The 16,470-nt window shown below is 35.7% G+C and overlaps 1 protein-coding gene across 1 annotated transcript in view; it reads right to left on the minus strand.

Annotated features, from left to right (window-relative positions):
* Positions 1-16,470, minus strand: part of AFG1L (AFG1 like ATPase) — a 67,414-nt gene that overhangs the window by 36,834 nt on the left and 14,110 nt on the right. Inside the window, exons 3-7 of the mRNA XM_086461312.1 lie at positions 12,653-12,704; positions 11,934-12,035; positions 10,381-10,511; positions 4,857-4,956; positions 1,412-1,470 (exon numbers count right to left, since the gene is read on the minus strand). Coding sequence (XP_086317438.1) covers positions 1,412-1,470; positions 4,857-4,956; positions 10,381-10,511; positions 11,934-12,035; positions 12,653-12,704 — 444 coding nt within the window. The remainder of the gene's footprint in view (positions 1-1,411; positions 1,471-4,856; positions 4,957-10,380; positions 10,512-11,933; positions 12,036-12,652; positions 12,705-16,470) is intronic.

Below are 16,470 nucleotides of genomic sequence, written 5' to 3' on the forward strand. Positions count from 1 at the left end.
AAGAGCCTTACATCTGTCAAGGAAGAAAACTAAGAGTCAACAAGGAAAGATATACAGAAAAGAAAGATTTGCCATGGTTGCTGCATTTGAACAAGCAAATGCAAATGAAACTGCTACTGTTCTTGAAAATGCTCTATGATCAGGTCCTCTCCTGCATCCAATGCAGTCAGCTACAGAATAAATCCTTTTCAAGAATCTGAAGTGGAAGTGGCTGTTCATTTATTTTTATGTTTCTTACTTTTCTAAAGCCATCCAGGTGAGAACCACTTTCATTGGTAACTTCCCTGACAGCCATTCTGAGATGCACAGGAGTGCCACATTCATGTCAATGGCATATTAACTTTGAAACCTGGTAATTGCTCAAATGTCAACATTAGATGGGATTTTCAAAGCTGTTTAGGCAATTAAACAATCTCACGGTTCCAAAATGCCCCACTGAAAACCCAAGGCACTGTGAACTGCTTTACTTCTGACCACTTTAACCAAAATACCAAACCAATGTATCTATTCAGCAATTCCTAATTTCTAAGCCAAACCTACCCTAAAGTCTACCTTACCTTTCTTTTTATCTTAGATATTGATATAGTTAACATTATTTATGTATTTATGCTGGCAGTGCTTTGGTGAGGTAGAGAAGTGCTGCTATTTCCATTTTTCATGTCACATCAATCCAGGCGGAGCAGGACACTGGAGCTGTACGCTAGCCCTCAATAACATAACAATACAATCATAGCTTGTGAATTAAAAATTTCTGCAACTTGCCTGGAACTTAAAACTGCGAGTTCAGCATATGTTCTTTTTAATAGCAAAATAAGCACTGATTGTATTATTCACATCGAGAAAGGATACTCCCTTTTTTAATCTACATGAAGCAACTACAGTTTATGGCCTGCCACACCAGCAGATGCAGGAAGCTTGCTCCCAAGCGGCTGCTTGTTGAATATTACGTGAAGCCTCACAAATACCCATTCAGAAAGCCACTTACACACGAGAAAGACCCAGAAACAAGGTAATCGAGGGGTACATACCAAACAGTACTTTCCTTACACCAAGATTTTGCAGTGTAATAAATGTAAGATGTCCACAACTACAACACAGTATAACTGTTAGAGGAATACTATGTTACAGGGCAGAGACACACCAGTAAGAAAGTCCTATCCAAACAAACAAATTCTGCTACCTTAGTCAAAAAGGTAACTCTTTGTCACACTAAAAATGTCCAGCTTTCAAGACATGTTAATTCTAGAGAGAAAGAACTCCTTTTTGCCTTACCTTAAATTATTTTAGCCCCAAACTATTAAAGCATATACATCTTATCTGGTAACTAGTATGAAAGCAATCTTGTGCAAACCTCTATTTTATTAATACAGCAGGAAAAACTGAAAAGCATTTAACAGGTAACTCTCCTTACCTTCAGCACAGCGATGAATGGTACAAAATTAGCTCTCTGAAGACCATTTTTATAGAGATCTGAAAGAAAGGAAATCAGTACCATTTTGCTACTTAGTCTTAATAACAATGTCAGCTTGTCTTTTAGTCTGGCAAATAAAACTCGGTGTTGCTAGAGAGAGGAGGAACAAAAGGCGGAAAAGGAGAGCTAAAATTGATTTATCTTCTTTTGCTGTACGAAAATTCAATAAATTCTTAAGGAAGAAAGGAACATTCTGAGAAAGTCTGAAAAAGGCAGGGAGTGAAAGATGACTTAAATCTCTAACGACATATAACTGATTTTAGCAGAAGAAATAAAACCAGCATCTGTTTTAAAGTAAGGATGTAAAAAAAGTATTTGCAATGCTGGGTATACATCGGTATGATTATAAGGCCAAAACTACGCAACTGCTAAGGCCCAAGTATTTGGCAGACGGGAAAAACCCAACGCAAACTTAAAATACACTATTTGAGTTTATGAAGTTAGTATCATTCTTATTCAGTGCACTGCAGTACACTTTATCTTCTAACAATTCTACCAGGTACACCCTCTTATTCCGAAACAAGAAAAAGGGTCACACCTAATGGCAAAAAAAAAAAACAAACAAACCAAAAACGTAAACTTACGCCAAGTTGCTAAAAATACAACTGACTTGAAAAAAAATTAGGATCTTAGGTAACAAAATGCAGATCTGCATTCAAAGAAAATATAAATTAACAAAAACAAACTGCAAAGCAACATTTTATATCTTATTTATCCCTATATTTTATACAGCATAAACTTCTCTTCTCTGGAAACTATCCAACTGCCCAACATGTTCATAACAGAACAACTTGTTCTTTGAAAATATTATCACTTAAACTGTATGACGGGCTGCTCTGTTTCATTAATATTAGGAAGCCTTATAAAAAGGCAGTACAGCACTTAGGACTGACAGGAGGAATAAATACAAGAATACAGACACCTCAAAGAAGTATCACCAAAACTCCCTGCAAAGACCATGCCAGGTTATTAACACAACCTATATACCCCATAGTGCCTGAAGGCTACAACTAGGCTAAAGCTTTTACACTCTACCAACATCTCATGGTGGAAGATGGTACAGTATGCATGAGAAAGCAACAGGACACACACAAAATTTCAGCAGGTCCAGAGGAGTGCCATGAAGACGATCAGGGGGCTGAAGCACCTCCCCTATGAGGACAGGCTGAGAGAGTTGGGGTTGTTCAGCCTGGAAAAGAAAAGGCTCCGGGGAGACCTTATAGCGGCCTTCCAGTGCTTAAAGGGGGCCTGCAGGAAAGGTGGGGAGGGACTCTTGATCAGGGAGTGTGGTGATAGGACGAGGGGTAATGGTTTCAAACTGAAAGAGGGGAGATTTAGATGAGATGTACGGAAGAAATTCTTTACTGTGAGGGTGGTGAGACACTGGCGCAGGTTGCCCAGAGAGGTTGTGGCTGCCCCCTCCCTGGCAGTGTTCAAGGCCAGGCTCGATGGGGCTTTGAGCAATCTGGTCTAGCGGGAGGTGTCCCTGCCCAGGGCAGGGGGGTTGGAACTAGATGGTCTTTAAGGTCCCTTCCAACCCAAACTATTCTATGACTCTATGAAAATGGTTTTCACAAAATTGGATACATACACAGAAACATTTTGGAAAACTATGTGAAGGTGATTCCACACCCGAATTACTAACAAAAGTTGTACGAAGCCACGTACCATTCTCATTCATAACTCCGCAAATCATTATAGCTATACATTCGTTAAAACAGCAATCAATTGCATATTTACTTGTAAAAATTAGCAAACATGTAACAGCACTATAAGACAGCTACTTCTGTTGGTTCTTCTAGTTAATAAGGCTGTGAGTTTTGTATTATGTCTCTGTTTTGTGAGGATGAGAAAAATAACAGTAATTTTGGTGGAAAAACGAAAACGGGATTCCTCCAACACTGAACCTCAGTATCTCCCCTCATATTCCCCTGAGGCAGAACTTTAACATGGTTAAGTGTATCACTAACAGTCAGCAGCTGGCTGTATCTGCTCTCTAATGAAAAAGCCACTTTTCCCCTTCGTATCCACAGGAAACGATCTCTCAATTCAGTTTTAAACCTTGAATCACCATACTACATTAACCCATCTCTCTCTCCTGCAGGAGGATTTCAGATGCACACCATGAGCATGCAGGAGTAGTGAGAAGGGAAGAAGAGACAGGCATTGACCAACATCTGGACTGCAACATAGCTCAGTTCTGGAGACACCATTCTTGACATTCTCTGTTGGGTAGCTAGTACACACAGATGTCTTTCAGGCTGACACAGTGATTTAGTATGAATTTAAAAAAAAACCCATACAATTATAATGGTCACAAACTGACATGTCAATTTAAGATATGGGATACAATTCCCAAGTTATGATAAAAATTTCTCCTTAACTTTAAAGAGTAGTGCTTCAAAAAACACAAGGATGGCTCTCAACTGTGTAAGGCACCAGCACCCAGTTTATCTGTAGTTAACCCAGCTACAGTAGTTGTGATTTCATCTTGTTTGCTCAAACAAGGAAAATAAACCAATAGGAAATTATTTCCTCCTCTAATGGAGGGGTTTTGTTTGTTTGTTTTTTAAGATGAAGTGCATTGTAAATATTTAGTGATTCTCTTTTACTCAATTAATTTGGGTAGAAAAATTAACTGGTATTTACAGTTAATACTGTAACTCCAGTATTTTTTGCAAACATTTTAAATTAATCAATGTGTCATAAAAGTTGCATAGAAATTATGCATTATTCTAACTGCTAATGCTACATTATAAAAAAAATTTTTATCCTCTACAAAAAAAATTACAATTACTGCTTGGTTAAAACCCATACAGACTTGGGGACTTCGTAAAGGGATCTACGTAGCTTGTCACTCTCTATCTAAAAATACTGTTAGAAACGGAAACAAGTCTCCATCTACGTATTTCCCAATGAGTGACCTCAAACCAGGCTGTGAAAATGGCATCTTGATAAGGGGTTCTCCTTTGACCTGGTGGATCAAGTCTGCAAGTTTCCAAGTTAGAAACTGGGAAGAAATGTACTCTCATTTCCCCTCTCTTCTGCAGAACACACCCAAAACAGAGGCAATATTTCACCCCTCCTCAACTGCCCTGTCCCCAAATACCTCCCACTGGTTTGGATAGAGAAGATCAGAAAGTACAGAAGGATTTGAGGGGAGGCAAGGGAACACCTTGAGTTTGAGAGAAGGGAGAAGTAAGACTTAGTGAAAAACCTTTCTTCCTTAAGAACACGAAAAAACACAGGTGACAAATTGGAGTATCTCAGATTCTTGAAGACTAGAGAGTTTATCAGTATTAAATACCATATGATTTTAATACGATTGTTTTGTAAGATATTGAAATTCATTGCATTTGGATACTAGTAGCATGTTTGTTTTTACCTTCTGGTGGCCTGTTAGATGTTGCCACAACGACAACCCCATTTTGGAACAGATTTTCAAAAAGCTGCTTCAGAATCATGGCATCAGCAATGTCAGTGACCTGTAGAAGACAACGCATTTGTTTTATCTTGCTTTCAGCTTCTGCCGCAATAGATCTGCAAGTGGCTTTGTAGCTAGGAAAAATGCTTGTTAGTGAAAGCCATGGAGAAAGATTCTAATTATTGCCTGGTGAGAAAAAAAAAAAAGAGATAATTAATAAGCAGTGAATATACCACGGTCTTTCAAAACTTGCCCACTCTTTATTGCAGAACTCCACCATTTCTTTACCAATTGCTAAATGATTCCATGTTAACTTCTATTATAAAACTACAGGTGGGAGACATAGAAAACAGATCTAAACATTTAAGAGGCCTAATTAATTAGAAACAACATGAAAAAAACAGAAGAGAGAAAGAAAATTCACACCGGCTGTTTTACATTTCTATTACCTTTGAGGCAAAGGTTTGCAGAGGTGAATTTAAATGGTCATGGGACTTCAGAAATAAAGACAAGTAGCCAACTATACATAATCAGCTGCTGTTGAAAATAGAATGATATGACATAGATACTATTGTGTGATTGTTGCAAAAAACAATTCAACAGATGGCCCATCACAAAAATAAGCAATTTCATTGTTCTTTTTAAGTGCCTTCTATTACTGTCCATGAATAATCAAAAGGCACGCAGTCACTTCCAGCACAGTCAGCCTCTTCTAACCTTCAGGCACAAAACACGAACAAAAAATAAAAATGGGTGGGACAAGTAGCACTGCGGGGGAGGGAGACTAAAATAAGCCATCAAGTAAAATTTCTTTAAATATCTAAGTTTATCTTAACGAACTTGCTTTACAGTACCAAGAAATAAAAGGAAACAAACCACTCTGTACAAATGAAAAAAACTTAATAAATTTTTCTGAAAAAAGCCCATTGTTACAACAGCAATTTATATCTTACAGGAGGTCACCAGCTGAGATCAGCAATCTTAATAAATAAACCATCTTTACTATCATTATACTGGTTTCTCCTGCATTCCCTTTGACACTTGTTGCATTTTGACTTACCAAAACAGGCCCCGATTCTGAGGAAATAAAAAAGTGGTGGCATGCTGAGAGTTACACGCACTCATTACACAACAGATTGACAGAGCGCTATGCTTTGACCAGTTTAGATGTATATGTTGTGAGAGTAATACACCTACGGAAAGATTCTAACCAGTATAATTTTTTTCCCTCCTCCACCACCACATCACTCCCTGTCATTCACCCATTTCTCAATGACCTTTTTGGGCAGCAAAAAAAATTAATTCTACACTAAAGACAGTAAAAGACTTAGGTTACATTTCTGGCAGCTAGTTTCCAAGCAGTAATATTCATATGGAACCATTTGTAAACACCAGTTTCCTTCTTCCAAAAATTTCTCCTAATTAGTTCCATGCAAAGCATTAACATGGATTAAAAAAAAAAAAAAAACACAACAAAAAACCCCCACAAACTTTTACACAGTTGGTAACACCCCTCATTGTTCGCACATCTCTGATCACTAAGATCTGATATTCCAAAAAAGCATGTAGTAATTCACTATTGTACTATATGTCTAATATGTCTGCTTATGCACCCACCTATTGATAATTTATTTCTGCTGAATACTAAAATTTAGGAACTTCCCCTGTTCTTAAAAAACAAAGATACACAAGGAATCAGCATATATGTGCATTTTAGGGATAACTGAATTTCTTATATCACAAAGCAAACCTAATAGACAAGTTTTAAAAATGTATTATCTGAATCATTTTGTTACAAACTTTTTTGTTTAAAAATACTATAAGGCATGCTACCTTTAGAAAACAGGGAGGGAAATAATATTAATGCTCATATAAAAGAAAACAATAACATTCTCTTATTAATGAGAACTGTTACTTGATGTGGAATTCTGATGTTTTCAACTCTATTACAAAAAAAAAAAAAAAACACCACCAAAAAACCACAAAAAACTTCTCAAAAGTCCTGTCAAAAAGCAAGAGCCATTTTGAGAACTGGGACGTAAATATGAGCTCTTTTTATCTAATACAGCTTGGGAAAGACAGAAAATTTCTACAAGGTAAAGCAGGTAAAAAATCAGTAACTAAAGCATTGCAATTTCTTGTATTTTTTACTGTATCCAGCATTCATTGCAATAGAGAACAAAAGCAAAGGCTACAAATTACCAAAAAGGAAATCCTGCTAATGGAGAGAATGGAGAAATTTCATTAGCATTTAAGAGAAAAGATTTTTATGACCCAGTGCTGCTTTCCGTTATGACTCATGCTATTAAAAAAAAAGAAAAAAAAAAAAAAGAAAAAACACCAGACAGTTAATTTACATGTGTAAGTGCTTGAGACTCAGTCAGCCACTGATTGGTACAGTTCCACGTAATGAATGACAAACATAAGCATGTATTATCAGTAATTAGTATTAGCACAAAAATAAGAGCCTAATTTTTATTAGAGGCTTTTAATAGCACGCAGGTTAGCAAAAGCTCCCTAAATGGTAGTTTGCTTTAAGTCCAAGTGGTACCGATGGTATATAAAGACTAACACTGTATTAACCATTCAGCTTGCCAAGAAGTAGGGATTCTGTTTTCATTATCAATACTAACATAGGTTACAGTCACATGCCAAAATTAGAGCTTCTAATTACCTGTGTACAGTTATTTGATCACTAAACAGTAACTAGTTTCTTTTTATTGGCCAACCTCTGTGTTCTGAAACATCAAATTTGTAATTACAAATGGCTTAATTCTACTGTTTTTCTTCAAAATGAGGACACATTTTTCGAATGGCTTAGGACTCTTGTGATTTTCAAAAAGAGGCTTTAATATTTACAGTAAACTGTATGACAAAGATCAGTAAGTAGCAGCAATGCTTTAATAACCTGAGACCCTGTGGCTCAGGCAAAAGCTGATGAAACACCTGTTTCAGAATGGACAAATTCAAGCTTAGTGCCATTACTAAGGTCCTGGCTATCACACGCTATTTGCAAAAAGAAACATTTAAGACATTAATTTTCATATTTTTTAATATGTCAGTATTTTGAAACACATAAAGCTACTTTTAAAAGTACTGAATTATTTTTCTACATCAATTAGCCAACTCTCCACTTGTTCAACAGTTCTCTAGGCTTTGCAACAAGATTAACTTCAGGGTACTTCATTTGTGATTTAGCCCACTGTCAGAGGAATGTGGAACTTCAGCAATTCTTTTATCTTTTGAAGTTCTGCATTTGAGTTCCTCTGAAATATGGGCATTAACATTGCTTTTTCTGTCCCTGTTACAGTATCAGCGATGTCTGATCCTAAGACAAATTCAGTTTATTCTCTTTTTTTTTTTTTCTAACAGGTATTTCAAAGCAACCTGAAGTGTTTCAAGCAAATCTCAATAGTTTTCTGATATTTCCTCAACACACAAGTATTTTGCCAAAGTAGTACAGACCCAACTTGACTTTCCATCTGCCAAAACAGACCGTAGCTTTGTCTGCAAAACAGAGCAGTATATGTTCTGAGGGTCCAGCTCTTTCCAGTTTCATTTTAATCTAGCAAGTCTTTAAATATGAGTGAATCAGACTGCAGAAAATCTAGCCATTATGTCCGCTGGGGAAATAAGCTGCAAACATCCTGAATTACGGATAGCTCCTTATTATCAATGTTAATTCTGTCACCATGTGAGCTGTTCTTCCAGTCACTGCACTACTTTATGACTATTTAAGCAGAATAATATGACTATTTAAGCAGTCAATAAGAATTCTTATCCCAAATTCAGTGCCTTCTGCAAAATTTCAGAACACTGGGAGTCCTCTTCAGTAGGCAAAGCCTGCGTAACATTCCATGCTACAGAAAATCAGTCAAGAAATCCAGCTGTTCTGAAATCTGTGAGTTTATAACATATCCAGAACAAGTAGGGTTTTAAAATTCACATAAGAATGCAAAGTCTTAGGCACACAGTTTAAAGCATAATTCTTGTATCGCTTTCCCAACTGTGACCCACCAACAAAAAACACAGCTGATTTTTATAACTAAAGTGATTGATGTACCTCAAGCAAGTCAGCAGGGGGAGCAGGCTATCAATTCGGAAACAAAAACTACCAGAGTCTCTCCCCTTATAATGTGGAAACATGACAGACAATCTGGAAACACAGTAAGACGAGAATATGAAAGCAGTGAGCATTTATACAGAAAAGCAGGTATTTACACTAATACATGATATAGAAAAGATGCCTCTTTCTACCATTTCAGCATTTGATGTCATGACAGTTAACACACCTCCCTGCCTTCTCCAAACCTTCCTATTTCTTCATAGCGTAAATACAACTGTCTCTATTTAGATTTCACACTGCACGTTTTGGAAGCCCAGCATTCATATTCACTAGATAAAGCACAATCTAAACAATCAAACAGCAGCAATTACAACGACCCCACACATTCTGAAACCATAGATCAAAGGGCTACCCCTTGTCGAAAACTTCAAACAAGAACACCTACTACTTTATAGCTACAAAATTCCCCTTCATGGGAGCTGATCATCATTTTCTCAGGTGTGGAGGCTTGTAAAATAACAGCTAGGAGATACAAATTGCTCCATCCATTTCAGTAACGTATTAAATTAACTGAAAATTGCCTGTGTTACTCTTAACAGATGATTCTTTTACTATTGGCGATTTGAGAACACAGATCTGTTCTTATCTTGTTCCGCATTTTGTCTCTGAATTAAAAAAAATCTCATATGATCAGAGCTGCTAAATACCTCTAGCTTCTTCCCCAAAATTTTTTATAAAGCAATTCTATGCTTAAGTTTGTGACATGCCCTTAAAACAAAATTCACAAGATTCACAAGCTGTGTAAAACAAATTAAACAACCAAGTCAGCCTGGGCAAAGATCATTTTATGAGTGTTTTTAATTTTCACATTTTATTCAATAGAAGTTTCTTAAAATGTTAGTTGTTGCTTTGATATAATCTGGCACTGCCATGCCAAAGGCTCCAATAACTCTAGGAAAGAATTTAGGTTGAATTTGTTATTTCCACGTCCTTAATCACACTGAGACGATTTTGTTGCATTACATGAACTACAGCAAAAGCCATGCATGCCAAGCAAGTATCAGGCAACTACTCTCCTGGGCCACGTACAGACTCAATATAGGACCATGGTCCCCACCCTGAAGTACTCATGAGCCTCTCACCAAACTCCAATACCTGCTTGCACAACCAGTAACCACACTGGTGAATGAAAGCACTATAAGGGGACTTACACTGCCAACTTGCATCTTTTCTCATAGGAAAAAACCCCCACCATCTTCAAAACTTTCAAAACTGTGAAATGACTTCTACTCTTCAACTTCTACAGTTCACTACTGGCCAGTGATTCAAATACTGTATTAGCAGTCATAAGTGTCATATTTTAAGACCAAAAGAAATTTTATGAAGTCTCCCTTGAAGGAGTAATCTCTGACTTCTTACCTGAAATTCATCAAAACATAAGAGAGCAGCCTCTTCACTTACTTCCTCTGCTACTGGTGCAATTGGATCATATGACTTGGCCATAAATCCCGCCTTTCTTTTTGGCAAGCTCTGCTTAAGGCGATGTATTCCTCAGTTAATAAAACAGGAAAAGAAATAAGAAATATTGTTCTTTTCTATGACAGGGAGAAAAAATTATTTAGCTATCAAATAAAAAGTAACCCAGTACAGTAAAAATAACAAAGCTTCAAATTTAGTCCAATCTCAAGAGGGCAAAACAGTCGTCAACCACATCCAGGCAACTATTAAAAGCTCACAGATTCTGTGATTTGTATTTTCTTGTTTCAAAATATGTAATACAAAAAAAAAAAAAATCAAAAGAACCCTTGAATGCTATGCACCTACACTTTTAAAACTGATTTTTTCTTTTAAAAACTGATATAAAGTGCAGTTTTATCTTGCTCCAATTCATGACCATAGTTTCAGTTTCACTTTGTAATTTGTCATTTTCTGTCTTAATCTTCTCTCCGAGTATGGAAAACCCTTACGGTGTTTACAAATCAACGGCACAGCTCTGTGCATTGCATGCTCTGAAGGTATACTTAGAATGGATTTAGTTGCAAGAACTCAGACACAGGAAAACAGTTATATTTTAAAATGTAAAGGTGATGATACTGGCACAAATTAAAATTATTACATCCATACTTTGCTGTCTCATGCACTGTATTCTGCCCAACTATAAAAAACATTCAGAAAACAAAGATCCTGCAATAAGAAGCTACCTTTGTTAAGATTAAACAACGACTAGAAATGGAAACATGAAATCTCCTCACCCAACAATGATAAAGAAGAGGGCACTAAAAGCAGCAGAAGTTGTTTATGCTGATGAAAGCTTTCCAAGAAGAATGCAGCTGTCACAATACTTGTAAATCAGAGCATTATTTAACAATTTCACAGTATTTTAAGCTCATGGAATTTAGAAACAGAAGCAAATTTTGAAATATCTAAACCAGTATCTCCATCAAAACAAAGTTCCTTATTTACCCTGTCAGAAAACTTTTCTGAAACTTAGGATGAACTTCCTTTATTATTTTTCCTCTAAATTACTGATAGTATTATCAAGTTTGCCAATCAGAACAGTTCTCATTCTCCTTGGCACTTATACCTGATTTAGTTATTGCTTATTCAAAATGCAGATTGAATTTAACCTTTACTGTTTTAGTTTTAGCAATTGCCTTCTTCAGATTGCGTGTAAGCTAACTGGTAAGTGGAAAACATTTAATTCAGGATTTAATCCTAAACATACACCCAAGTTTTCTACACAATCATGTATACAGAATCTTTTGAAAAAAGATACTTGAGAAATGATATGCAATTAATATCTACTCTGGTATGACAGATAATCCTAAAATTCTTTAACTTCTCTTTTTTCTTTTCCTTAAATACTTAAATAAAGTTAAATTGATTAATATTAATACCAATATGAGAATTAGACTCTTTTTATAGATACCATATTTCATAAAATTCTTGCAGATACCTGTGCCTGCACTTACTCTGGTGTACATCGAGCATGAAGCCATGAAAATGGACTCTCTTTTTCCTTTCTACTTCTAAGTGAGAATAGAACATGTCCATCACCATTGTCTTTCCTGTGCCTTCAAATAAAAAAGCAACAGGTAGTTAGTTTAAGAACAGTATGTACTGATTACAATAATGATTGTTCACTAGCTTTGAACTAATGAAACTATACTCTTTCACGGAATAAGTATAAGACCAAACTGTTTGTGAAAAGCAGTTATATTTTCTGTTCAGGAACTTGGAACAACTGCATTTTTATTTTTCTGTTTTAAAATTTTGATCCCCACAGACATGGCCCAAAGGTTGCACAAATGGCTCCATATGCATCCAGAAACGATCCTTAGTGTTTCTTTTTGAAAAGTGAGTGTGTTTTCATGCTGCATTGCTGCAATTAGAATAAACAAATAAATCCTCTCCACGGCCTCCTCCATTACTTCCCAAATTCCTAAATCGCATTCTTAAGCATCAGCGAGTGTTGAAAAAACTATACATGGTAATGTAGTCAAATCCAACATCTTCCAGAATTCAGAGTGTAATTGTATTAAATAACATCACAATGTGGAAGAAAACTAATCCAGGAAAATTCATTAAAGCAACAAATGCTACATAAAAGTAAAGCTTTTAGACACTTCAGAATTTGAATAAACATGCATTTATAGAAAATTCCACTGAAATTGATGCAACTGAAACTTACCAACATCTCCATAGACATAAAGACCTTTTGGGGGTTTGTTTTTTGCAAAGAGCTGCAAATCAAGAGAAAAAGAATAAATACGAATATGGGGTAGAATAAAAGCAAGCACACTGCTGCAGTAAAGTAAGAAAGTAGCTACACTGCACCACCAAAGCAGCATTAGCTACCCAAGTGTAACCTCGAATAAATCATTAGCTCAGAATTGGTAAGCAATCTTAATGTATTTGTATGAATTCTATAAGAGAGGCCAAACACACATGCAGGGTTTGGGTTTGGTTTGGGGTTTTTTAGATCATTGGGAAAATATCCCCATCCCCAGTCCTAGCCCACACACCTTTTAACCAGAACACATATAAAAATCATTAAATGTTTCCCAACCCACTACCATCAAAACAAATCCTTTTCCTCATTAAGCCATCTGAACAAACAGTCCTAGGAAAAATGATATAAAATTAAGCAGTATTGTAGCATTTAAAGATAAAAGATATATGCACTATACACCTATTAAAGCAGACTTTGCTTAAGATATAAATCATTAGGATTTAGAAAACCAGCACTCCAACGCCAGTGAGCACTGTAGGTCCCCTTTCTCTCCAGTTTGAATCTTAAATGCAGAATCACCCCCGGTCTAAACAGGATTAAAATGAATGGAGTCACAGTGAAAATATCTACCTATATACATGTACATGTGTGTGTGTATGTACGTATAAAAAAGGTTTATTTTCAAAGTATGCCTTTTATTAATAATTTTCTCAAGTGAGTTATGTTTATCTTGAATAGATGCTGCTTATGAGTTTTTAATCTCTTAATATTATTCAGGACATAAGTTATGACACCTGACAGTTTATTCTGCTTTACTCAAACATACATTTTTATGGAAAAACTTGGAATAACATCAAGACTTTCAGTTTGAAACAGTCCTCCCCCCCAGTATTGTGCATAGCCGCTTCCAAGCATAATTCTAAAGTGAAACAGTTTCTAAAAAACTGGAAATCTTAACAAAATTCTCAAACCCATGAAACTGAACTGACATCCACAAAAATACTGCAGAAGAGTATCTGGTTATTCTAAAGTGCTCCACTTCCACAGTTCTACGGGCTGAGGCAAAACAGAGGAAAATTAAAATTGCAACCCTGTGGTCTCATTTGGAGCTGGGTAATTGCTAAACAACTTGAGCCTAAAGCACTTTTCAAAATACAGTGCCATGTTAACAAAATGTGGGAGTCAGTAGCAAAACACTAATTAAATATGAAAGAAAATATGACCAAAAGGTAGAAAGACGTCATCTCAGGTCTATAGTACCAGTTTATGCAGAAAATATGCAAGCATAGCTCTTATATAAGACCCACTTACAGATTTAATTTAGAGCTATATTAATAGGATAATCAAAAATTTGTATCATCAGTCTGTAGCTGAACAGGGTTTCAGATGTTCTGAAACCATTCCATTAATAGACAAGGCTGCAACTATTTGCTAGTGCTTGAAAGCTTTGCAAGACGATTTAATTGACGAACATTTTTCAGCGTGTACTTTTTGAGAGCTTGCACTCATTAAAACTACTGATGCCCAAAGTTACACAGCGAAGAAAGGAGAAATGGGAAAAAAATCTGAGACATCAATAAGAATTTCTTTATTTTTAATTTCAGATTAACAAGTCATCTTAACAAGATAAAAGACTATCACATTACATTTATTACATAAAAAGGCTGTATTAATGTGATTTGCAGTTTCACAAGGAATGACACAAAGTTAGAAAAACAAATCAATGTTGGAGTACTGCTTTACCTGTCTTTGTAAAGGCTATACAAGCAGAACAAGTAGTAATGCCTACACTTTTATACTTTTTTTTTCATTGTAAAGTGTTTAGTAATTATGTTTAATCATCTTGAAGTCCATCTTTTTAGTCATATTTTATTCTCACTAGAGAACTTACCATTTCTAGAAAAGATGTCATAGAAAAAGGTTTTTTTGTCTAAACAAAACAAATATAATGGCGTAGGCTCCACAAAATTCTAAATCAACTTCTGGTTAATTTAAAAAATGGAATTAGGTTTTTTTGTGAAGACAGCTAGTTGAGTGATATTTAATTGCTAAAAAAAAAAAAAAAATAAATCAAACAGATGGATACTGTGGCAGATCCAAACACAGTTGCTTAAGCTGATCATCTCGAAAAGCAAGTTGAATACCAGAAAAACTCCTATCCTCTTCGAGCAATTAAAGAAGTTTGTAGGAAATATTTTACGTATACTTGTCAGAAGTGACACTTTTAGGATACTCCCTCAATCCTATCAGGTATTATATAACACTAAGAATTTATTTTTATATTCTTGGATTGTTTTCTTTTTTTAACATGTATTTTATTTTAAAAAAAAAAAAGTAAATTCGATCAGCAGACTTTAATACTGAAACTCAAGACATTCTACCCGTTCTGCATGATCATAAAATGGATTTTTTTTTATTAATCTCATGCACCTTCTGAAGCCTGGAAGTTGCATAAGAAAAAGAGCAACTTTCACTAGGATTTCTGATAAAATCCAACCAATGCTGTTGGCTCAACTTAGCGTACAGCAAGCATTCAAGAAAGTCAGTGGTACGTGGGGGGGAAGAAAGCAGAAGACAGATATTGGCTCTACCGAAACACACACTCCAAAAGAAGAAAAGGGGAGCTCTAATGCAGAAGATACTCCAGTTACCCTAAAATAAGGGTTTTCTTTTTTTTTTTTTTCTTCAGGGAGGGAAGGGAGAAAAGTGGGACACGTAGGAAAACAAACTAAACGAATGAGCGTCTCCTCGCTCCACGTTTCCATATTTTCCTGAGCTATATTTGGGGTCTCAGTATAATAATGTTCAATTGGTTAATAATAAATTTGTCTTTGCAACAATGGTAAGATTTAAGGATGTCAAAGATAATACTTAAAACGTACAAAACCAAAGCTATTAAGGGATGCACAAAATTTGAGTTCGCAGGGGAGAATTTTGAAATCCTTTGATGTATGTTTTGCACACTCACCCTTTCAAACAAGGGCATCACCACAAATGTGTCAAATCCCTTGAGTCCTACAAGTTTCTTAATTCGCACAACATTCTTTGCAATAACTTAAGAAAGCATAACTTAAGTTTCATTATCATCAGGACATGCTACAGCAAGAGCCTTTTTTCCTTTTATAGATCAGTTGACTTACAGACTTTTCTTTGAAAATCATTCATATGCTAAAATACTTACTATTCCACAAAAGGACACAGACATTAGTGTCCCCAGATTTATTTTCCTTTACTATCAAAATGTTTTACATATTTCTGTTTCAAAACGGCACGCCTTGCTCTGATTCTATCACATTAGATTTTTTCTCTTTTGTTTAAAATTCACTTTATTCACTCAATATCCTACATCATCTAAGGAATTATATCGGTCAAAACATCTCCTTCATTCTGACAACTTCCTATTCTTTCTTAATTATCTTTAATAACGTGCAATGACTTCCCACCTTCTCCCATGCTCCCTACCTCAGACACCAGAAGCAAGCAACTCACTTCCTGGGAATATTTACACTCTGATTTGAAAAACTTAAGTGAAAATACATGTCACATGCATAACCACTAAGATGGTTAATTAAAATGTGCAAAATTCAAGACACAAGCCTCTAGGCGGCAGGTTGGTTGTTTTTTTTTTTTTAAACACTAACAAAACTGCCTCTTTCTTCCACTCTTTCAGGCCTCCTTTTTTGGTTGCTGTTGTAGCTGAAGACATTTTCAAGGTCTTGAACGATGTTTACTATTGTTCATACCTCCTTTCAAAACATGACCTCACTTATAATTGA

The sequence above is a fragment of the Leptosomus discolor genome, chromosome 2, assembly GCF_034619465.1.
Source record: "Leptosomus discolor isolate bLepDis1 chromosome 2, bLepDis1.hap2, whole genome shotgun sequence".
In the NCBI taxonomy this organism is placed as follows: Eukaryota; Metazoa; Chordata; class Aves; order Leptosomiformes; family Leptosomidae; genus Leptosomus; species Leptosomus discolor.